This window comes from Polypterus senegalus, chromosome 18 (assembly GCF_016835505.1).
Source record: "Polypterus senegalus isolate Bchr_013 chromosome 18, ASM1683550v1, whole genome shotgun sequence".
NCBI lineage: Eukaryota > Metazoa > Chordata > Cladistia > Polypteriformes > Polypteridae > Polypterus > Polypterus senegalus.
In genome coordinates, this window is record NC_053171.1 from 15,452,762 (window position 1) to 15,476,956 (window position 24,195).

The 24,195-nt window shown below is 42.5% G+C and overlaps 1 protein-coding gene across 2 annotated transcripts in view; it reads left to right on the forward strand.

Annotated features, from left to right (window-relative positions):
- kif26ab (kinesin family member 26Ab) overlaps window positions 1-24,195 on the forward strand; it is a 202,925-nt gene that overhangs the window by 87,063 nt on the left and 91,667 nt on the right. For both annotated transcript variants that reach the window (XM_039742348.1, XM_039742349.1), the window contains exons 3-4: window positions 5,612-6,082; window positions 18,930-19,090. In XM_039742348.1, the coding sequence (XP_039598282.1) occupies window positions 5,612-6,082; window positions 18,930-19,090 (632 nt within the window). The remainder of the gene's footprint in view (window positions 1-5,611; window positions 6,083-18,929; window positions 19,091-24,195) is intronic.

A 24,195-nucleotide genomic window follows, 5' to 3' on the forward strand; every position in this document is an offset into this window, starting at 1 on the left:
CACATTTTTGCCAGCAGACCTGCTCTTCCTGATTTCTCTATAGTAAATACCCAGTAATCTGGTAACGATGATGATGATGATGATGATGATGAAGGATATATGAAGGTGGTATGGTGGTTTGGGTGGTGGCCCACTCTCAAAAAACGAGTCATACTTTTATTAGCATAGCTTCCCTTCCTGATCCACTCATGAAAAATGGCAGATAAACCAATGATGATGATGATGATGATGACAATGATGATGACTAACCTGTTAAGATATAAGAAGGTGGCGTTGTGGTTTGGTGGTGGTTCTCTCTCAAAAAAAACAATGCACAATTTTACCAGCAGAGCTGCTCTTTCCTGATCCATTCATGATTACATATCTGGTGTGCCCCTCCCATACCACTCTCAAGACCACTTTAAACCTTTAGTCTTGCCTATTCTCCCTCTGAATTGCTGGCACACTGGCACTAGCTGACCATCACTGACTACATTAACAGAAACGTCAATTACTGTATGTGGCAAGGATGGGTGGACATAGCAAAGTGGCCACTCTGCGTACTCCGAAAGGCTGTGTGTTGTATGAGGAATATTCCAGAGAGTGAGACAGGCAGGCTTCATATCTGACATGGATTAAAGCCTGCCTGATTAAGCAGGTGCCCAACACTGGTGCCCATTTTCCCCTTTAAAGAGCCTGGCATTGCCCATGCACCTTTTCTTGTTTACACTTACACTGATGCGCCTCCTCCTTCTTCACAGCTTTGCTCCCTCTGGGGTTTTGGAATTGACTTGGTCTCTGTTGTACAGATAAAAATGTGAGTCAAAGCCCACGATGGCATCTCTGTGGCTTTGGTCTGCCAGTTGCACTTGTCTGCCCTAAAAGTAATTTTTAATAAGGACTCCACCTGGGCCGTGAGTGTCCTTATAGTGAGGTGGCCAGAGGCTTCTTTTTCTATTACTGTAATACCCAAGTGCTGCCAAGTGGGTGTGCCTCCTTTCAATTTTGTTTTTTTTTTTCCAGCTGTCAGGTGGCATGCTGCAGGATATCAAGTGATTTGTTTTGCTAGTCAGATAACTCACCTACTGTGTCTCTGATCAATTTTATCTTGTCTACCTTGCCATGAAACTTGAGTTCAAGCTGCTTAGTTGTCCCAGAGGGGACATTCACTGGCTGACCTTCACAATAAGCTGATAAAGCACTTATAATGGTCTTGAAGACTTTAACAGTGCCACCCCACCCTATGTGCAGACCTTAGCAGTGCCACTCCACCCTATGTGCCCTTCTGTTCATTGAAGGCCACATTGGACCTCCTTGAATGACTGTAGGCCTAATAAATGCTGGAGGCCAAGTGATGGCTGTCAAGCTTGGCTTTTGTGTCTCTCCAGGGACATCTGCGACTGTGAGACTTGGCAAGGCCCTTGTCTGAACAGCGGCCCATCTACTGAGCATCAGAAGAGACAGCGCGCCATGTGAGAGACAGAGATGACATGCCGCCGTCAGGTGTTCTGCTCAGGATTACTGTCACGTGGAGCGTCTTATCACATCTGAATAATTAGCACTCATAAATAAGCCATGATTTGGCTGCCAACCCTGCCATCTTCGGTTTAGATGAAGACAGTGATGGGCACTTCTACACTAATAGAACTGCAGAAAAGTAACCTGGGTGGATGGGGGCAGGGGGGGAGATTCTATTAGCCAGCCATTAGGAAACCTTCTGGGTCACAAAAAGGGAGGAAAGTGCCCTGTGAAAGGCGCTTTATTAAATAAATATAGAATGTTAGTTCAAGGTTAATTAGTGGTCTGTTTGGGAGGGTCAGTTATTGTTTTGATTGATTGGTGGCTTACTCATTGGTTTATTGATTTTTTTTGATTAACAGATAGACTGATGCATCTACTGATTGGTTTACTGGTTGACTGATTGGTTGATTGATTGATTGAGAACTGATCTGGATCTCCATTTGTTTTTTGACTATCTGTTTCTTAGTAGCTGACAGACCAAATGATCGATTTATTGGTAAGATGAATTAACAGGGCCTATTAAATGGTTTCTTTTGCAACTGATTACTTTGTTAGCTAACTAATTAGTCCATTGGTACAGTAGATTGATAGATAAATTAGGAGACTGATTTGCCTATTGACTTGTACTGTATGTGATTTGATTGACGCATTTGTTGATTCATTGATTGACTTGCTGGTAATCTGAATGGTTGCTCTGCAGACCACTGGAGGATAATTGATGGTTTGCTGTTTTAACTGCTTGGTTCATAGAGTGATTAGTTAAACAGTGTAGTTTATTTGTTGATTAGTCGGTGGATTTAATGATTGTTTTATTTTAACCGATTCTTGTTTGGTTCCTGGGCTAAGGGTCTGCTGGAGTCATTGATTCATTGTCCATATGATTAATTGATCCCTCCTGTTAGCCCACCACCTGGGTCTGGATGCGATGTGACCTGGGTAGTGGTCTTGGCAGACTGGAACCTGGTGACATTAACTGACATTTAGGATGTGGAATGTCACCTCTTGTGACAAATTGACAGGCAGATGGGAGGCAGCGAGCACAGGTATGTGATTGTTCTACTGATCCATAGTGGTGAAGAAAGAGCCAAGCTGGAAGACAAAATGCTTGATTTACCAGTCAATCTATGCCCCCACCCTCACCTACGGTCATGAACTTGGGGTTACTGACTTAAAAGGACAAGATTGTGGATACAAGTGGCCGGAATGCACTTCTCCACAGGGTGTCTAAGCACTGAGCACAGACATCTGGGAGAGGCTCGGAGTAGAGCTGCTGTTCCTCCACATCAAGAGCAGCCAACTGACATGGTTTGGGCATCTGATGTGGACGCCTCCCTGTGGAGGTCTTACGGGCAGGACCAGCTCGGAGGAAACCTTGGGGAAGACAGAGGGCTTGAAAGAAGGATTATATCTGTCGGATGGCTGGGTCCCCACAGTATGAACTGGCAAGTGTGGCTGGGGAAAGGGACGTGTTGGTCTCAGTGCTAAAACTATTGCCCCCGCGACCTGGTCTTGGATAAGTGGTGGAAAATAAATGAATGAACGACTTATTCAAACAGTAAGTGACTGTTCATATGTTACATTGATAGGTGGATTTATTGATCCATTAAATGATTGATTATTTATTGAACTATTGATTGGTTGTCTGTTGGACTGATTGAATGAATGATTTATTGATTAGAGCTTGGATTAATTAAATTTTGTGTCAACGGGCTGATTGATTTATTTGTTCACTGAACAATGGATTGGCTATATTATACATTGACTGGTTGAATGATTTATTTTTTTTAAAAGTGATTAGTCAATTCATTACTTGACCGATCTATTAATTCACTGAGAGACTGATGATACCCTAAATGGCCAAAAGCATGTGGACCATCCATCAAATTCAGGCATTGCTAACAGGTGAATAAGCTCAAGCACATTGCCATGCTGTCTCCATTGGCAGTAGAATGGCTTGTGCTGCAGAGCTCAGTGACTTTAAACATGGCACTGTCGCAGGATGCCACCTTTGACACAAGCCAGTACATGAAATTTCTGCTCTTCCAGATCTGCTCCAGTCAACTGTATGTGCCATAATTGTGAAGTGGAAGCACTGAGGAGCAACAACAGCTCCGCCACTGAGTGGTAGACCACCGAGTAGCCACGGAATGCTGAAACCCCGAAAAATGTCCTGCTCTGTGTTGCATCACTCACAACAGAATTACAAACTGCCTCTAGGGATCTGCGCCGGCAATTGGAAGGTTGCCAGTTTGAATTCAGTATCTGCCAGAAGTGACTCTACTCCGGTGGGCCCTTGAGCAATTGCTCTGTCCGGGGTATGATGTTAATATGCATCCAGCCCTACAAGCAGATCCTCCAACTTACAGGGGAAAACTTGGGGGTTGGTGGCAGGATTGGCACTCCAGCCACCATAAAAAAACCTTCCAGTGTGGTGGTGAGGGGTCACCCACTGCACTTGGGTCCCAATCCAGGTGGTTCATTGTGTGGTGGGAGCGGCAACGCACAGTCAGTGCCTGCTCCCAACCTCCTCCTCTTCCTCTGGAAACAACACCAGCATGTCAACTGGCTTCATGAAATGGGCTTCCATGGCTGAGCAGCTGCACACAAGCCTAAAGGTCGCTATGCACAAGACCAAGCGTCAGCTGAAGTGGCATAATGCACACACCGCCATTGAACTCTGGATTGGTGGAGATGTGTTCTCTGGAGTGATGAATCACACTGCCCTATCTGGCAGTCTTGATGGGTCAATCGAGAGTTGGCGGACGCCAGGAGAATGTTGCCTTCCAGACTGCATTTGTTTGAAGGAGGAGGGATAATGGCATGCTTTGGGCAGAGCGCCTTGGTTCCAGTGAAGGGTCCTGTGGTCCTGTCAATGCTACAGCGTACAAAGACATTTTAGACAACGGGTGGGCTTCCAACTTTGTGCCAGTAGTATTACAGACAGCCATTTTCTGTTCCAGCATGCCTGAGCACAAAGCCAGGTCCATAAAGACATGGGAAACTTGAGTGGCCTGCACAGAGCCCTGACCTTAAACATACTGAACACCTTTGGGATGAACTGGAGTGCCGATTGTGAGCCAGATCTTCTCGGCCAACATCATCACCTGACCTCAAAAGTGTAAGCACACTGTGGAATCTTCTGGAAAGACTAGTGGAGGTGGTTACAGCAACAAAGTGGAGAGCGACTCCATGTTAATGTCCGTGTTTTTTTGGAATGGCATGTCGAACAATTTCAAATAAGGTACGATGGCCAGGTGTCCACAAACGTTTGGCCATTGAGAGTATGTTTTTAATAACGGATTGATTAGATATTTGATTCAGTGGTTGAATTATTGATTGGCTACTTGGTTTGTTGAATGGCTTGGTGGCAGGATGGAATGATTGATTGACCTGATGACTGATTGATCTCTGCCTTATACTCCTTAGGACTAAAGCTCAATTGGTTATAATTGGCATTGACTGGTCGATTGGTGGACATATTTATTCATTGAACTAGCGATTGGTTATGTGAAGCTGATTTACGATTTAAACGAATTGCTTTATTCATTTACGTGAAGACTGCTTACATTTGATTTCTGATTGGCTGGATGTTTGATTCAACTTTTGAGTAATTGAAAGACTTGTTGGCTGGTTGGTGGAAAGTTGGAAAGACGTACAGAGCTCAAGACTAATTGATTTTTTCCTTAGGGCTATGCCACATCAGACGACTTTTTGAGCGATTTTCAGTCGTAACCTTCATTTACATAACTGTCGGAGGCAGTTGTTGGTGTGATGCTATGACTGCCAATCACATAAAGTCTGACATAGTCGGTCTGAGCAGTCTGCGACTCGCCTGGATGACATCAAACAGGTTTGAATTTATGTCAAGTCATAGTGGTGGGCTGTACGTGCTTAAGAGGCAACAACCAATAAACACCAACCTGGAAGTACAATGCATATAATGCAGTGATGAGCCCTAACACCCCCAAAACTGTGTCTCGGCCAGTCCTCTTAGGCCCCACCTTCTTTGTGAGTCTGGTCCCACCCACCACTTGCCTGCCTGCTTGATTCTTTTCTTTTCTTTTCTGTTTTTTTCATTTTTATTGACTGTTCCTTTCTTTTCTCCTTTTAGGACCCCGGCTTTGCTGCTTTTCTCTTTGACAAACTACAAGTGCCTGACTCACCGCAGAAAGGCTGGCATGAGGGCCGCTGTGACATCTGTGCCACCCACTTCAGCCAGCTGAGACATGAAGCGCTCCAGATGGCGCAGGCCTTCGCTCAGCCAGACAGCAGAGAGGCCATCTTCCCTGTGCCATCCCACAAGACCAACGACGCAAGCTTGCTGGCCCTGCCCTCCTGTAAGGATTGGGCCCTGCAATCTAGCCGGCAGGTGGGCAAGCCAGTCGGCCCCTTAGCAGAGACACAGAGGAAGAAAGCGTGGTTGGAGACTGCCTCCGGTGTGCCCAAGCCAAGCGTCCAGGTGACGGTGGGAGCAGGTGCCCTGAGCAGCACACTCAGCTCAGTCACCATTCAAGCACAGCAGTACCTCGAGGGCATGTGGAGCATTTCACGGGTCAACAGCTTCCTGCCTCAGACCTGCCTGGTAAGTAGCTGGCATCTCTCTGAACTTGAAATGTCTAGGGATGAAAGTTGAGCTTCTGGGTTTTCGGGGTCCACCCTGGTGAATGCCACGTTATGACATTCTGCGCTAGTGAAAGACAATCCACTCAGCCTTCAGTTCACAGTCTGGACCAGTCCCCTCCACCCTGTCCCATTCTTGCCCAGTTGGTTCCACCTTATCCCAGTCCACTTCATTTTACTATTCTAGTGGACTTTTGCTGTTGTGATGCTCATCCACGCCTCCTTAGTTCAGTCTATCCTACTCTAGTCCACCCCAGACCACCCTAGTACGTCACACTTCATTGCAGCTCAGCCTACCTTAGTTTACCCCAGTCTGCCCCTGAGGAGTCCACTTCATCCACTTGAATCCTCCTTCCTATCCCAGTTTACCCAGTAGACTCCATCCCAGTTCTCCTTGTTTCCCACCATCATTACTGTCATGTTCAGTGAATGCATATGCTAATGGACTTCACCCTAGTCCACCCTGATCCCCCTTATTACAGTGTTCTTCACCTCACTTAATGCCACCCTAACCCAGTTCACCCTGTCCACTCCAGTGGACTCTACCTTATTCCATCCAAATCCAGTCTCCTCCATTTAAACCATCCTATATGATGTCACTCCAGTCCATCTTCTGGTCCACTTCTGCCCACCTACTTATGTTCCCTTCACCTTGTTTTAGTCCATCCTACCCAATTTACCTCGTCCACTCCAGTGGATGCCACCATAATCCGTTCCAATCCTGTCTGCTACATTTCATCCCATCCTAGTCAAGTTTACCCCAGTCCACCCCCACTGGGAAGCAGCCAGTAAAAGAATGTTTAAAGAAATGTCCAGGAAATAGACAAAGGCACAATTTACCTTCTACTGGTCCCTGTGAAAATTTGATACTGGATACCCTTCTGGTCCCAGTATAATGCACAAGGACAACTTTAGCATGAGTGCTCCGTTCAGCATGGCACTGGAACACACACAATGTGTACTGAATGTCCCTGTGATGTCCTGTATATTGACTAAGAGTGACTAGCATGAATGGCTTATTCAGCATGGCATTGGTCCATCTTCAGTGGACTAAGGGTGACTTGGTAAAAGTGACTTATTCATCGCAACACTCGACCCTCCACAGTGTCCCACTAATGTCCAGTACAATGACTGTGGGTGACAAGCACAAGTAGTTTATTCAGCACAGAAATGGACCATCCTCAATGGGGACCAAGTGACTCTCTGATGTCCAGTATAACGACTAAGTGTGACTAACATGTGTGGCTTATTCAGCACAGTGCTGCAGGACTGACTGTCCTATTGGTCCCAGTATGACACATCTGTGTGTCCAAGCATCTCGAAGGCTGGACTAGGCCCTTTATTCTGGGTGCTTTAATATCTGTGTTGCTTTAGAGAAGATGGGCATGGGCACCCTGCTGCCCTTCACATCCAGTCAGTCAGCGTGTCGCTGGTGTCCTTAGCTGCAAGGTGTGGAATGCGACAAGCCACCGTGATGGTTACTCAGATGTTTGGCAGAACACAATGGCCTCCTAGCGAGTGACTGCCAGAGCCCCCTGAGCAGGTGTGCTAAATATTTACATGGCAGGGGGGAATACACAATTACCTCACCCTCACACACAAACCGTCACACGTCCCTCTGCCGATCAATACAGACGATTTATTGTGGAAAGTGACCTCAGCGCGCATTTACATATCCAATAATCTGCACATTGATTTCTCCCCTGCGCCACTCATTAGATGTCCATTACGCTCGAGTGCTGAGGCAAAATCGATGAGACGGCCAAAGAGAAAGGGAAACACAAGTGAAAGGAAATGCTGCAGAGCTGAAGGGGCTCACCCACCTCGGGCGCACACGATTTAAGGCACTATACACTGTAGGTGGAAGGGTCCAGAAAAATGTAAGACCCTGTCAGCAAAAAACTGGCATTGCAGGGTGCCACCTGGAACTTGTCTGGAATTCAAAGGTATCATCGTGCAGTGCACAGATTTTCCATTTCAGGGTGTTGTGCCAATGCATTTCCCGTGACAGCCTGGCATTCTAGGATGAAATTCTACCTTGTGCTGTGCAATAGACTGGCGTCTAAAGCCATCATCTCATCTAATGCATACTACTGGATTGGCATTCTGCTTTGTTGTAATAATTTATACTTTCATGTCTTTTGGTAGACTGGCTGGCACAGTGGTTGATGCTGTTGCCTTTCAGATTTTGGTTTTCAAATCCCACACCCAGCTGTTGACTTCATGATGTTTGCATGTTCTTCCTGTGCCTGGGTACCCTAGTTTTCCACCCAAACAGATGTACATATTAGATTAATTGGTGACACTAAACCGACCCAAGTTTGGGCATGAGTGGGCCCTCTGATGGACTGGTGCCCTGTTTCCCTCCTTGTGCCTGGTGCTGCTGCTGGTATACAATAGACAACAGCCTCCCATGAACCTGAATTGTATGAAACTAATTGGACAAAATATACATGTGAATGGTGTAAATGGTGTTATTTTGTCACAAACAAAGGAGTGCCATTCACCATGCAGCATATAAACCCACCTTGTTTGCTGCAGAATGCCACATAACAACTAAATGGCATCTCACTCAACAGTAAACTGGCATCCCCAAGTCTCAAACAAACAGGGATAAACTGCTATTTCAGAGACTCACACTTGTATCCTGGGATACATGGGCATTGCAGGGTATAGTGCCAACTTATTCAACAGTGAGCTGGCATCCCAACATCAGCCAATCATAAACTGGCATTCTAACTAACTGGTATCCCACTCATCAGTAAACCGCTATACCAGTGCTTCATCTTGGTGCTCTGCACTAGGTGGGCATTGCCAGGTACTATGCCAATGTATTTAACAGTAAGATGGCATCACAGGATGTGACACAATGATAAATTGCCATTCCAGAGTCTCATCCTGGCTCTCTGCACTAGCCAGACATTGCAGGGTACTGTGCCAATGTATTCAACAATAAACTGGTGTCGTGGAGTCACACTGATAAACTGCTATTCCAGAGTTTCGTTCTAATGTTCTATGCTAGGTGGGCATTTCAAGGTACTGCGCCAAGTTAGTTAACAGTAACCATGCATCCCACAGTGTCACACAATAATAAACAGCTATTCTAACTAATTGGTATCTCACTCAGTAAACTGGCATGCCAGAGTCTCACACAGTGATAATCAGCCACTCCAGAAACTCACCCTGGTGCTCTGCACAAGGCTGGCATTACAATTGTTGTGTCAACTTATTCAGCAGTAAGCTGGCATCCAAGAGTGTAACACAGTCATAAACTAACTGGTATCTCACTTAACGGTAAACTGCCATTCCAGAGGCTTACCCTGCTGTTCTGCACTAGGTGGACATTGCAGGGAATTGTGCCATCTATTCTACACTAAACTGGCATCCTAGAGTGCAAAATGGTGATAAACTTCCATTCCAGAGTCTCGTCCTGGTTTCATGCACTAAGTGGGCACTACAGGGTAGTGTGCCAACTTATTCAAAAGTAAGCTGATATTCTAAACTGCCATTTTAACTACCTGGCATCAATAGTAAATTGTCATCTCACACAGTGATCAACTGCCATTCCAGAGCAGGCATTGCAGGGTACTGCGCCAGCTTATAGTCTGTGACTGATTGAAAACAATGGATTGAATGAAAAACTGTTGATGTCTAACTCTGTCAGTTTGACCCCTGGAGGGAGGATATGGCACCACAGTATAGCAGAGGGGTCACTAAGGAAGCCAGGCCGGTGATGTCACCTTTTTGTTTGTTAGGTTACAGAAGAGAACTTTATCTTTGCAATTTAATTTTCCAAGGGATGTCACATTACGTGACTTCTAGTCGAAGGGGATGTCAGACTTGATGAAATCCAGTTGAGAAATGACATGAATCTGGGATGACTCCCTGGCACAGTTTAACACTTCCAAAATATCCTCGTTTAACACATTCTGATAGCCAATAGTGAACTGCCTGGAAGAGCTGGTGCCCATTTGAGAGGCATACAGGCATGGCAAGTTCAGCCACAACTGTGACCCCACCTTCCACTTCCACACAGGACACCAGACAGACCTGCTTCTCTTCTGTTTGTCTGGTCCAAAGCATGCACCGCTCCTGCTCATTTGTCTCTGAGTAGGAGCTCATTGGCTGTCAGCTCTCACATGGACACAGAGCCCACCCCAACAATTAAGACATAACCCAACCCATTTAGTTGGAGTGAGTCGGAGACTGGTTGGATCAAGTTGCTGGTGATGTCAAACTACACGACTGTCTGTCAGAGGAGCACACCCCAAGATTATGTAAATGAAGTCTTCATCATGTAGTGTGACATGGCCTTAATTCATGCATCTATCCATACATTATGGGGTCATTATTAGGTTGACACCTTTATCCTTGGAGACTTACAATATTTGAGATACATTTCTTTTGTTCTTCCAGTTGGCGCGCATGCAGGTGAAATGACTTGCTAAAGGCTTATACAGTGTTGGTGGTTGGATTTGAACCCACAAATTTAGGGTATGAGGTTCAAAGCCTTAACCATTAAACCACACTTCCCACAGTATCTGTTCATGAGTCATCTCGGGATGGGGGACACCCATTTTTTGAAAAGGGCACACTCACTCATTCTGGGCCATTTTAGATCTGTAATTTAATCAAACATGCATCTTGCAAAAATGTAGAAGGAATATCTGGAAACACCGACAAACACACACACACACACAAGAAGAATGTGCCAGCTTTTCACCAACAGTCACCACACTGCAGGATTCAAACCAGTCTACTTTTACACGAATGCTAATATGCAGTGTTTGGAATAACCAAGTGCACCACAGGAGTATTCAAAATCATCGTTGCACTAAAGGAAAAAGGTAATCTCTAACCTGGTTAGATTGCCCCATAGAGGTCAGAAATGGCACAGTAGCATAGGGATAGTATCAGTCAAATAAAAGGCACCTGCAGTATTATTGAGAATAGATGTAAAATTACATTTTAAAAAGGATTAACAATATCATTAATGATAATAATCACAAAACTGCTTTAAAGAAGTGGCGTGGAGCCTATCCTAGTAGCATTGGACACAAAATAAGGACAAGCTCTAGGTAAAACTCTCACACACTCACATTCATTCGCTCACTCAGTTTGGATTCACCAGATAATCAGTCGCGCACGTCTTTGGTAATAAGGAAGGAATAGTGGAGCATTTAAAAGAAAATTATCATTTACTTATTTGGCAACATACAACATTTAAGATACAGTTGGTTACATCACTCCTGTTACATTCTGATTTGAGCACTGGCAGCCGAAGTGACTTGCTCATGGTCACCCAATATCAATAGCGGGATTCAAACCCAAAACCTTAGGGTCTTAAGTCCAAAGCTTAAGCACTACACCACCACACACCGAGAGCGAGGAGAAGGAGAACGCTGGATCGGCGAGGCTGCAGCACTAACTACTGCGTCATCGTTCTAGTACCGATAATAATAAGAATAACAAAGTAATAATAAAGTAAAGACAAAAGCTGTGTCATTTGTTTTGCTAATCAGTCAATAAATGGGGAGAAAACCTGTCTTTTATCTTTTAGGTTATTGAAACCCCATTTAATATTCCGTTGGTTAATGAGAGGATATGCATTTGCTTTAGTTATTATATTCTTTCCGTAATCAATTTGCTTTGCTCGACTTGAAGATTATGTTAATAAGACAGTTATTTTGCAGCAAGTAATAAAATGCGCTATCATTCAGCGCCTGAGTTACATATGGCTCCCTGCGGCACCTGAAAAAAAAAAAGAAGTAGAATATTGTTTTCGGACGCAGTATCTATTGTTACAACCACTCTTTTTCGTTTTCCGTTTTTATTACAACTGTATATTTACACAGAGATTTTGCTGTCATATATTCCAGCGGAGAAATGAAGTCCATTCTACTCCGGCTTCGTTTTTTTTTCGCTTCTTTTTTTATTTATTAACGAGGTAGAAATGTCACGTTTGCCTTTTATTTGCTGTAGCCTTATACAATAAAAGGAGGGGGAGAAACAGTGGCAATGAATTGATCGTAAAATTATATGCAGAAACATATTCCTCCCATTATAAAGAGACTTGGCAGAAGGCGCCAAGTGTCGTGTCGTTGTCATCTTTTCTTTAATTTTATTTTACAGCCATGTTGATGAGATCCATAGCAGTAATCCTGTTTGCTTCTTCACAGAAACATGACCAATTTGCAGACTAATCGACTTACCGGTAATCTGGTTACAGCTCCGCTAATGTAAAAGATGAGGAGTAAAAATGTCGGGCTAGAAAATGATCCGGGGAGAAAGTGCATTAATGAGGTACTGGGGTCGGCCAGGGGGAGCGTGACCACGTGAACGGACAGAGCGTTAAAGCATCGGAGTTAAGTGGCTCTGTTACGCGAGCGCCCCCTTCAGGGTGGGTCCGTGTTATTCACCTAAACTTACTTGGTATTTAGTACTCCGGTATAACACATAATTCGAGGATTTCGTCCTCTGACTGTCCTTTATTTAAATGAATTTTCTCCCCACTGGACCACCCCAACCCCCATCCAGGCACCTGAACCTCTAAGATCCACAGAAGGAAGCGCACTAGGTGCTCCAACACACCGAAGCACTGTGGGTAATTTGAGTTATGCAAATAACCGCGCTACAACTATCAATTACAAACTCTCAGTGCTCAAGAGCTGAGCTATGTCCGCTGCCAAGGTGTGAGCTTACAGATTGTTTTAAAACAGTTCAGTTTCTAGCTGCGTGATTTTAGTTGGCCAGCTACTTTTGTGTAATTCATTCTGGCCTGGTGGAACTGCAAACCACAAGCCAACCCCAGCTAACCCTGGATGTGAGCACCCTCTGTGGGGTGCCAGCCAGTGGCATTACTAGCATGCCATTCTGGAGTGATCATTTGGATATATTGGTAGGGCAACTGAATGCCATAATAAGGTAAAGCATTAGCTTTACTGATTATTTTTTCATAGTAGGACACTAGGGCACTGCCCACCAATAGCCATACTCCTGGTGCCAGTTGGCCACAGAGTGAGCGTGGATACAAGCTCTCACCGAGTCAATTTAAAGTCACAGTAGTCCCAGACATTATGAGAGGGGCTGGGTGGGTGTGAGAGAAGTGGACCTACCTTACTAAATGTCAGACACAAAGCATTTTGTCACTTGGGTTAGGTTGCCAGTCTGTCACAAAGGCAAGTGGACACACTTACACCAAGGCAGTATAAAGTCTTCACTGTATTTGCAGAGCTTTTGTAAGAATTGTAGGAGAAGATGGGTGCCACCCCAGTAAGGAGTGTTAATATCTGGGTTAGTGTTTCAGAATGGCACCCAGAAGGCCAGGAATTAGGATGGTATAAAATTGGCACTGGACCTAGAGTATTGGCATCGATTGTAAAGGTCGAGAGAGGCTTTGTGCTTCACCAAGGTTGGGTTGCAAATCTGTGACATCCTGCTAATTTGTGACAGAAGTGGAGTTGTCCTAATACATGCTAGGCATATGGTATTTCTTCACTTGGGTTAAATGGCCAGTCTATCACAAGCCAAATGGGCACAGTTACACCAGGGCAGCATAAAGTCTTCATTGCACTTTCAGAGTTTTTTTGCAAGAATTACAAGTAAGTAATTGTGCCACCCCAGGAAATGACAGGTACAAGACATGTCAATTCCCAATATAACATCTCAGTGTGCCACCAGGTAAGAGGGCAATAAACTGGTACATTATAAAGTCTTGACAGCACTTGCAGAGCTTGATAACAGTGAGGAATGTAGGAGAGAAGTGGTACCAGTTCAGTAAATGCCAGGTAAAAGGTACAGTAACACCCAATTTAGAGTTAGTGTGCCAAATGACTAATGGTCCAACAGACGCCAAGTTGGCATAAAGTCCTTACCACTCCTACAGAGTATGGGTATGAATTACAGGGGCAGAATGGAACTTTACTAGTGCAGTAAATGCAAAGTAGGGACGACCTAATTTATTGACCTTAAGGTTAGTGTTTGGGCAAGGGGAAGGCCGTCTCAAGTGGCGTCCGCTTTCTGAACAAGACCCCAATATGAAAACGGAGCGAGGTATGGTGTTAAATATAGCATAGCCATTCACAAGCTCAGCCCAGGGAATCCACTATATGGCTGCAGGTTTTTGTTCCAACCCGATTCACAATCAGTGATAATAATTGATCTTATTTTATAAGCTGATCTCTTATTATGCATTCAGTAAAGCACAACAGTATGATTTTTACATGTATAAGACACAGATTTTTCAGTTTTTGCTATAGCCTAAAAGATTTAACCCTCTTATTTTCCTTTTCTATTACTTCACCCTTTTCCTCTGTAGTTTTCTCTCTTCATTGTATCCTAATAATGACAATTTGCAACAAGCAGAGCAGACACCACTGAATGATGAAAGGCTGCAAGTACCTCAGCGTCAGACCCACTAATTAGTAAATAATTGATTACATAACCAGAACACCTGGAAAAGTGGAATGGAAATCAGGATGAAAATATTATTTAACAAATCCTACCACCCCTTTACAAATATAACTCCGTACATTTTAATAATAATTTGCCAAATATAGTTCTGCATTTTCTTCATTGACTCCAAAATACAGAAACTGGGACATAACTGCTCACTTAATTAGTCTTGAAGTGATTTTTTTTAATCCTTTATTCACCATAGACAATTTCTTGTACCAGGAGTTTGTCATTTTACATATACCCCAACTTACTATCCAGTGAGTTTTGGGGCCAGAGCGCAGGGTCAGCACCCCTGGAGCAATGGCAGGTTAAGGGCCTTGTTCAAGGGCCCAGCGGAGTAGCATTTCTTCTGTCACTGCTGGGATTCAAACAGGCAACCTTTTGCCAGCCCAGATCCTGTAGCCAGATAGCCACCACTCCGCCCAACTGAAAACAGATGATGATTGGAACAAAAACCTGCAGCCACAGTGGGTCCCTGGGATCAAGTTTGGGAACCACTGGGATAGCTGAACCTACCATACTGACAATTAAAAGTTAACAAACTTAGGTAATCCCTGCAACAAAATTGTATTGCCTTTGCCTTTTTTTTTCTTGGATACTTTCATTTTCTTTTTCTGTTCAACAATCCTTTTTTTCATTGCAAAAATCAATTTTTGGAAGTGAAGTGAAATTAGAGATGTGAATTCAGCGCCATCCGTTGCTGGTCAAAAGGTTTATAACATGACATGTCTGCACTGGCTGTGAGGACCTGGCGACGGAAATGACGTCAGACGCGATGACGTACCCCCTTATGCACATCATGCATGGAATGTTTCCTGAATGAGTGGCAATGCGGATACGGCGCCGTCTGTCCAGAACGGTGAATTTCGAGGAGAGGCCGGTTACATGGATGGCAGTGATGAACAAAGAGCTGAATGTGACGTAACAAAATGCAAGTTAGACATGCGAAAATATGTCAAGTGCTTCAGTTCAGCATGTATGTCACCCCACTCACAGGAATTTTATACTCATCCAGCTTTCACCAGCTTTGGTCACTAGGTCTCCACCTTCTCCTTTTTAGAGATGGGTCTAACTAGCCCATAATACCTGACATAAGTCACGTAATACCCACAACTTCAGTCTCTAAATGCCCTTTGTGCTGGATAACCATCATGCAACCCTAATCTTATCCATAGTGTAACAGGGTAGGTGTTGGACGTTTCGTGACTGACATTGTGGGCATTTTGTGATGCTGGGGTGTTATGTGACTGACCCCATAGGCATTGCTGGATGCAATTACACTCTGTTGTCTTTTTCCAACTCTTAAGTCAGTAATAGCAGGCAGAACTCTTCATCCATCAGTGGAGTCTCACTTTCCCTGCCATTAAAATGTTAGGTATGTGACATTGACCAAACACTGTCACCTACTAGGGATACTCAATTCTGGTCTTGGAGGTCTGCAGTGACTGCAGATTTTTGCTTTAAATACATTTTTAATTAAAACCCATTTATTTACTACTAAAGCAATATGTTCTTTTGGGTTTAGTTTTAGTTAACTTGTTTGTTACGACTGAGAACCCTTCATTGTCTGTTTTAGTTTTTAACAGTCACATTTAGGTTTTTATTGTTGCCTGTTTTTTTTTTTAACCAGCCATCAGTTAATAAAGAGATGTAAATGACAAAGGAACCAGCAGCTCCCTCTGTGTTAAAGATTTTTTATTTTGAAATAAATGAGAGAGCAGGAAGGACCAAAAGGTACAAATCTGTTCCGGACCACAAAATATATGGATAATGTTTTCAGAAAACAAAAAATATACAATTTTTTATCTTGTAAGAATGAAAGCATTAACAAGATATATAATTAAACATCAAGTTTCATTATTGGCTAGGCCTGGCTTCTAATTATGAAACCGGTTGGTTTGAAATCCTGTACACACTGAGTTGAGTGTCCATGGATCATTACCCATGCAGCGAGTGAACAGGCTACAACAAGTGTGAACATGCTTTGGTTACTGACTGCGCGTGTGCTTTGCATTGTGGTGTGCGCTTAGGCTCCACGTGGTCAGTATAAACAAAATAAGATGTTCATTCGTTACTTCGAAATTTTGTGACATTCACTCACTTCTCAGACTTGTGACGTTTGTGACTTTCCCACTTTAGCAAGTTCATATGAATCTCCAACTGGTCTGCAAAAAAAAGCAATCAAAGATGAACTGGATTTTTTTCCTGAAAATAAAGAACAAATTCAATTAATTAAATGTGTATTACTTCGCTCCAAATGCAATTCAACCACAAAAAATTGCACTTCTGTCTGACCAGATTGTATTTTTTATTCTACACAACTGAGTAAAGTGAAATAATTCGGGTAGATTTTCTCCAGATTATCCAACTTGTTCATATTGCTTTCATGTGGTATTTCTGAGTCAGAAACTCCCATTTATCCTCTGTTTGCTAGCACATGAACACAACATAATTGTTCAATAACTAATGTGGAACAAGCAGGGAGAAATGGAGTGGGTGTGGTCAGGGGTGGAGCTATGTGAGAGCATATTGTAATGTGGTGAGTTAACATAGGCATTTGACAGTTTTCTACTATGCAAATTACCTCTTAGAAACAGCCAGTTAGAGTCACCCCTCCCACTCCCCTTAACCTACTGCATGTGTCTGCTGTAATGTTCCAAAGTTTTTTAATTCAATTTATCTGTTTTTTTTATTATTACTTTATTTAAAACACAGGGCTTTGCTTGATTATTTGCCCTGTGTGTGCCAGGGCCTCACAGCACCCAGGCATTCCATGCCCAGCTACTGGCTTTGTAGATAAATTTCATCTGAAAGATGTCTGGCGTACGCACCATTACCTGGGAGGAATGTGGGTAAGCACAGGGCCTGTGGGCAAACTGTTTACCATGTTAAGGCAGCTTCAATCAGCAGTAATACCAGGTCTGCCAGCAGTGGGTGCCCGCATATCTCATCACTGTGTTCCAGGCCTGTTACTGTGGGATTTCTTGTGTGTCTGTCCCTTGACTTTAATGACACAAACCAAAATGTGAAATGGACAACCTCCTGTGTTTTGAATTGTGGGGAACAAATACAATGAGCACAAATAACAGGATGCCGACACATTCACAGCTTTTTCCATTTCTTTCCCTCCATTGCTCTGTTAATACTTGATTCTGATCAGATGGTTGTTGTGAGCTTAACACCAGTACACAAATAGTCTCCTGGTCAGTCTCAGAGTGATGCATGGCACTCTAAATAAATGAGCAGAAGTGTAGTGATGCTTTGAAACATGCTGTAAAAATCTCACAATAAATGAAGCAGAACTAAATGCTGAAAAATTCATTCACTGTCACAAGGGTCTCTAATAGGAGAAAATATGAACTTCCAGTGAAATTGTGTATGTCAAGACAAATCTACTCATTAGAAACAGCAAAGCAGCTTAAATGAACACAACATATTGATGCCCAGTGAGGCAGACCCAGAATAAATAATAATAATAATAAAAATAAAATGCTAATGTCTGTCCATCTGTCTTGCAATTGCTTGCAAATTAGTGGGGTTAGCAACTTGTGATCTTGGTCTTAATCGAAAACTTATGACCAGATATGTCCTGGAAATGCAAAAAAATGAATATAATCGTTTATTTTAGGACTGTAGGCCTGCACATTTCAGCAGTAGTAATAATAAAAGAAAAATTACAAACATGCTGCTGTGGCTGATTTGAATTTAGGAGAGTGCAGATCAAAATTCCATTATATGAAACTGCTTTGGCACTCGAGTCGCCATTCAGGCTGCTGGCTTAAGATTTAAGCAAACAGATGAATAGCGTCACACATGGGCCCTGGGTTTCCATGAACTTAACCAAGATAAGCTTGGGGCGGTTGGGGTAGGGGGGTTGGGCAGTGGATGGATATTTGGCTTCTTTGGGGACTTTCCTGTTATTTCATTGGGCCCTAAATTGTGCAAGTGGTTGCCTGGCCTGCATGGCACTGGCATTGTGCCAATTATATATCCCTGCTGTAATCTTTACCTCAGTGCTTCCAGAACTCTGACTGGCACAGAGAAGATGCATCACTTTTCTCTTCTGTTCACCCAAAGTGCTTTGGGATTGCTTTTCCATTGTAAGACATTATATAATACTTAGTGTAATAGCATCAATGAATTCTAGGATTTTATATGCTCACACAAACAAAATAATTTCTATGTAAGGGGACATAAAATATTATTTTCTTTTAAAAGTGGTAAATGTTAGGACTGCATTACAGTTTATTGTCAATTCTAATATTTATAATTTGTGCACCTTTATAAGTCCTGGGTGGTACCATGCACCTGACTGGGTCTTCTGACATCTTCTGTTTGTTTGTATTCTTTAGGTGCAGGCTTCTGTAGCAGAGACTGGAAGGGAAAGCTATGGGTTGGAGGCCAGCCGTGCCACTCCTGCAGCCAGTGGGCATGCTGGACCAGAAGTTTCTGGTTTTCTGGCTGCATCTGGGGTGAGCGCCAGCACATCTGCTGCTGCTTCCTTCTTCATTAGGTAAGATCCCTACTATTTATGTCCTTATCTATTTTTGGTGGATGTTTCTTTGTTCAAAACATTTTTTGAACCAGATGAGAAATGAAGAGTAATATTGACGAAAATTAGTCCTTGGCCCAGGAAGAGGAATACATCCTGAAGGTCACGGTGACATGGTTTACACCCATACTGCCAGGCACCTTACTAACACTCTGCCCTCTTCCATATGGAGGAACATTTGGGATAAGAATAAACAAATAAACAAACAAAAACATGTACGACTTTGGAATTTAGACTTCAAACCCTGAGGTTGTGGGTTCAATCCTGCTACTGACACTGTTTGACCATGAACAAGTCAATTGACCTGCCTGTGCTCTAGTTAGAAAATCAAAAGATATTTAACCAATTGTATCTCAAATGTAAGTCACCCTGTATAAAAATCAATCAAATAATAAGTCATAATAATACATTAAGGAATAAATATGCAAACAAATGAATGTTTTATAAAGTGTAACAATAAATAATGACAAAATTATGTGTGAGCATAGATAATTACATGTGTCATGAAATATGTGTTCTGTTCTTTATTGTTTAAGTATTTAAGTATTTGTTCATTAATTTATTTCTTTGACACAGTGCAGTATATTAAATACACAATGAAATGAAAACTGTCCTTTTCTCTCGACAAAGTTGAGAGTGTGGGCTCTAGAGAATACTGTGTTTTGATTGGTGAATCATCTGTAGACAGCATAAGAGATGCTTATAAGCCACAGGATTCCCAAGGCAAGCAAAACTGCACATCTGTAGTGGGTGTGAGTACAAGAACAAATCGTCCAGAATTCATGCGTGAAGTGACTGCTTTAATTTGTGAAGCTCATTCTGTAGTCTGCTTCTGAACTGTGCGTGTTGTAAATGTGATGGCTGAAGACTTATATGCACTCTACAGACAAATCACCAATTAAAGCACATTATTCGCGAGAACCCGCCCTCTCAACTTTGAGGGGTAAAATCATTCACTCAGCTGTTTTCTTAAGCTGCTTATCCAGGGCAGGGATGCAGGGAAACTGGAGCCTATCCCAGCAATTACTGGGCGCAAGGTAGAACAATCCTCAGAGATGCTGCCAATCTATGTCTAGTGAACACACAGACACACACACGGGCCAATTTAGTATCACCTATCCATGTAACTTGCATGTCTTTGAGGTGTATTTTGTATTGCATGCAGTGTCTCTGTAATGAATAAATACATACAAGAAATAATAATAGCAATACATGTTTTGAGCAACATTTAATTATTAATGCATGCAAATCACTTTACTTTTTCGTCTATTGTCACATTTCTCAATATATTTCATAATATTCCTCCATACCTCTGCAGTAGACCCCAAAAAATAAATTTAAACCTGAATTTTTTATTTGTTACTCTTGTGTTTCTTACATTACACAGATTACATCTTATTATAAGTCAGACAGTAAAAAATCATTTGTACAAGTGCTCTTATTTCAATTTGCAGCCATCAGTGCACAAGCATCAGAATCAGGAAGATGTGCCATTTGTCGAAAGATCAGGGCTTATCAAAACAAAGAATTCTAAAATATGTGACAGAGCAGCAGAAATTAAACAGCAAGCTCCCTTCTGAAAAATAAAACATTCAATAGTAAATATATACTATATAATATACTCTAGTCAACTGTGCTGCCATACTGACTTGACAAAACCTACTAACAGAACTGGGGGCCCTAGTTAAGAGAAAGAGCCAAAGTTGTGTGTCTGAGAGATAAGATACCATCATGGCACTCAAGTAGCAGTAAATAATGCTTCCACTCAGTTTAACTGCTTCTCATGTTTTATTACCGTTTATTGGGTGCTGTGAAGCAATAGTGTTGGAATTGAGTCTGCTTCCGTAGTTAAGTGTGCTTTACAAGAAGTGGGTGCCACAGAACTGGGGAGTTGAGTAGGCATCACTGCGGATGGTGTTTGGATAGGAAGGAAGAAGCTTCAGAATTATCTATCTATCTATCTATCTATCTATCTATCTATCTATCTATCTATCTATCTATCTATCTATCTATCTATCTATCTATCTATCTATCTATCTATCTATCTATCTATCTATCTATCTATCTATCTATCATATAGTGCCCTTCATGCTTATTTATCTATTTTAAGTTAGTTCTACTCACTAAACATGGCACTGTAGAGTACCGATGTGTTGCTTGTTGATTAGCACTTGTAAGTAAGTGACAGCAAGACCCCTATAAATCAATACATGTATTTGTAATATAGTGTCTTTCATGCTTTTCAATCTATCTACCTATCTGCCTGTTATATAGAGTATTTCATGCTTACCTGTTTATCTGTCTATTATTGAATGTTCTTAATGCCTGTCTATTTATGTTTAATACTGTAGTGCCTTTCAAGCTACATATTTATTTATATATCTGTCTATTATATAACAACTGTCATGTCTGTTTATATATCTATTATATCGTGCCTTTTATGCCAACCTGTCTATTTAGTATATATCTATGTAATATATAGTGCTGTTCATGCCTACCTATTTATCTGTCTGTTATATAGTGCCTTTCATGTCTATGCATGTTTCCATTTATTATACATTTCCTTTCATACCTATGTATATATCTCACATATAATTGCTTTTCATGTCTACCTATTTATCTGTTGCAGTACCATACGTGTCCATCTATTATTCTGCCTAGTATTTAGTGTCTTTTCTCTATTTATCTATGTTGCCCCACAAATCTGTTATGCAAATCCTTATGTCTGTTTGACAGTTCCTTAAAGACTATGGCATAGGCATAAGTCTAGAGCACATCACTTTGACAGGGGTACTACACAGGACATCTAGAGATCTGCATATACAGGGCTCCCCTACTACCCCCATTTTGATGACTTTCATGTGTGGGTATTACTAGGAGGGCACATTAATTTCAGCTCCTGCTTGACGGCTCACATTTGAGCGCAGGTCCTGTGTTATCTTACTACTACTAATTCATCCAACTCTTATTAAAATATGTCTGACAGTGTCAGCGGCACACATGCAGCTGTAGCTACTGTGTATTAAATGAAAGGAAGCTTTCCCACTCTGTGCTTAAAAACGTCAAGGCAGTGGCAGACATTGTTCTTTCCTTTCAAGCTTTAAAGTGACGGTTGCAGTGACTGTCCAAGGCCACAAATAAGAGACCTGGCTTGTGGTGGCAGCAGCCTACAGTAATGTCCACTAATTAGAAACTGCAACACACCAACCTGCTGGAGAAATGCACTCGTCATGGAAATTGTCAAGGAAAAAAAAAAAGCATTTTGGAGGATTTGTTACACAGTGTGCCCACAAAGTGCAAAAGGAATAAAAGAGAAAATGAAGCAGGAAGTTTAATGAGGAGCCGGGAATGGCTGTCCTTGTCAGCCTCCATAAAGTTTAAAGCAGGAAATTGAAGGGGCTAAAAGACTGGCTGGGGTCTTCATCGACACAGATGTTCACCTCCAGCGTTAATGGCAGGACGCTTCCCTTTACGGCTTGTGTTCAAATAACAGCAGGTGCATACAGCTGCACGTTTTATGGGAGTGATGACTGGGAAGCTTGTGGCCTGTTGTCTTTATGAGTGTACCGTCGGGGACAGAATCATCTTAATTACACTGCAACTCCATTGAATTTAGCCCTTATGTAAAAACTGGTATCCTCACTTCTAACTCCATGTAATAAAAGATAGACATCCTATCAACTCCAAGTATTAACTGGCATCCATTCTTCCAAACCCAAGTAACAACTGGCATCCACCCACTCACAACTGCAGTCCAGCAGTCAGACTCCTGCTCACTCACTGGAGCTAAAGCAGGTGTCCTTTAGTGTCTCTGGTAAGCTGGTGCTGAGTGACTTGAAGTCTGTAAGGCAGAGGGTTATGGGCCCCTATGAGATAGCCATAGCTAATGCCTGCACCATGAGAATCCCTCTGCATATCTATTTAAAGTTTAAAAAACCACTGACCCCTTTAAATTTCCATTTTTAGCCCACCCTCCTGTGCCCTAAATCCTTGCATTTTATCGTTAAACCACTGGCCTCCCAAGTGTCGTATCAAGAGTTTTTTTGAAAATTAAGGGCTATCATTGCAATAAAATGTGTCATATTAGAAGATCACCCCTTGTATAGCCCCATTGTCTATCCACTGGCACTCTTGGACTAGCCGACTGATTCCCAATCTTGTGGTAATTAATCTGTGATGCACGTTAAGCTAGGTGGGCGATAGTCACAGAAGTCTGGTCGATTATCTGTTTTAACAATGGCAAATTTTTTGTTTTTGGTTTCCACACTTCAAGAAGTTCAACAGTATTTAGTAATTTTGGAAAATGCATCCTAATCACACGCATTTTGGGTAAATATTGCCTGGTCCAGGTGATTGCTTTAACAATTCTAGTAGCACTTTACTCCATACAATTCCAGGACTTTTTCCTCTACAAGTCTTCCTTGTTTCGAAGATATAAATGTGGGAATGTGGGAGGCCGCAGTTTGCAGGTAGTGTAGGCTGACACCCAATTAGCCCACGGAGTGTGCTGCCAGTTGAGCGAGTCTGCTATGATCAACTGCCCATTACGCTAACCGTGGAAGTGGCCTGCCGAAAATTGAGGTTAGTAAAAGGCCAGGGACCTTATCAGCTTTAAATGTGTGTGCATGCTCTTGCGTTTGGGAGGCCAGCTTGCCGAGGATTGGCGTTCTGATTGTGCTGTGACTGAGCATATGATTAGCGTATTGACGGGCGGCACCTAATGAAACGAGCGAACAAACAGAGCCATGACGGCACGGCCGCTAAATGACTAATGCGTGTTTGTGCTGCGCATCCCACTGCTCAATTAGTACCTGCATATTGCACAGAGGGTATTCATTTATTTTAAACAGATGACAAGACAAAGACGGGGGAGTCCATGATTTCCGTCATTCTTTTTTTTATTTTCTAAGTTCTCTGTCTGTGTCATTAAAGTGAAAAGGTGTGAGAAGGTCTGCACGCTACTTGTGAGTGTATTTGTATAATGACACAGACTTGGGTATATACACCGCTCAGGCCCAACATTCAAAGCACTGACAGGTGACGTGAATAACATTGATTATCTTGTT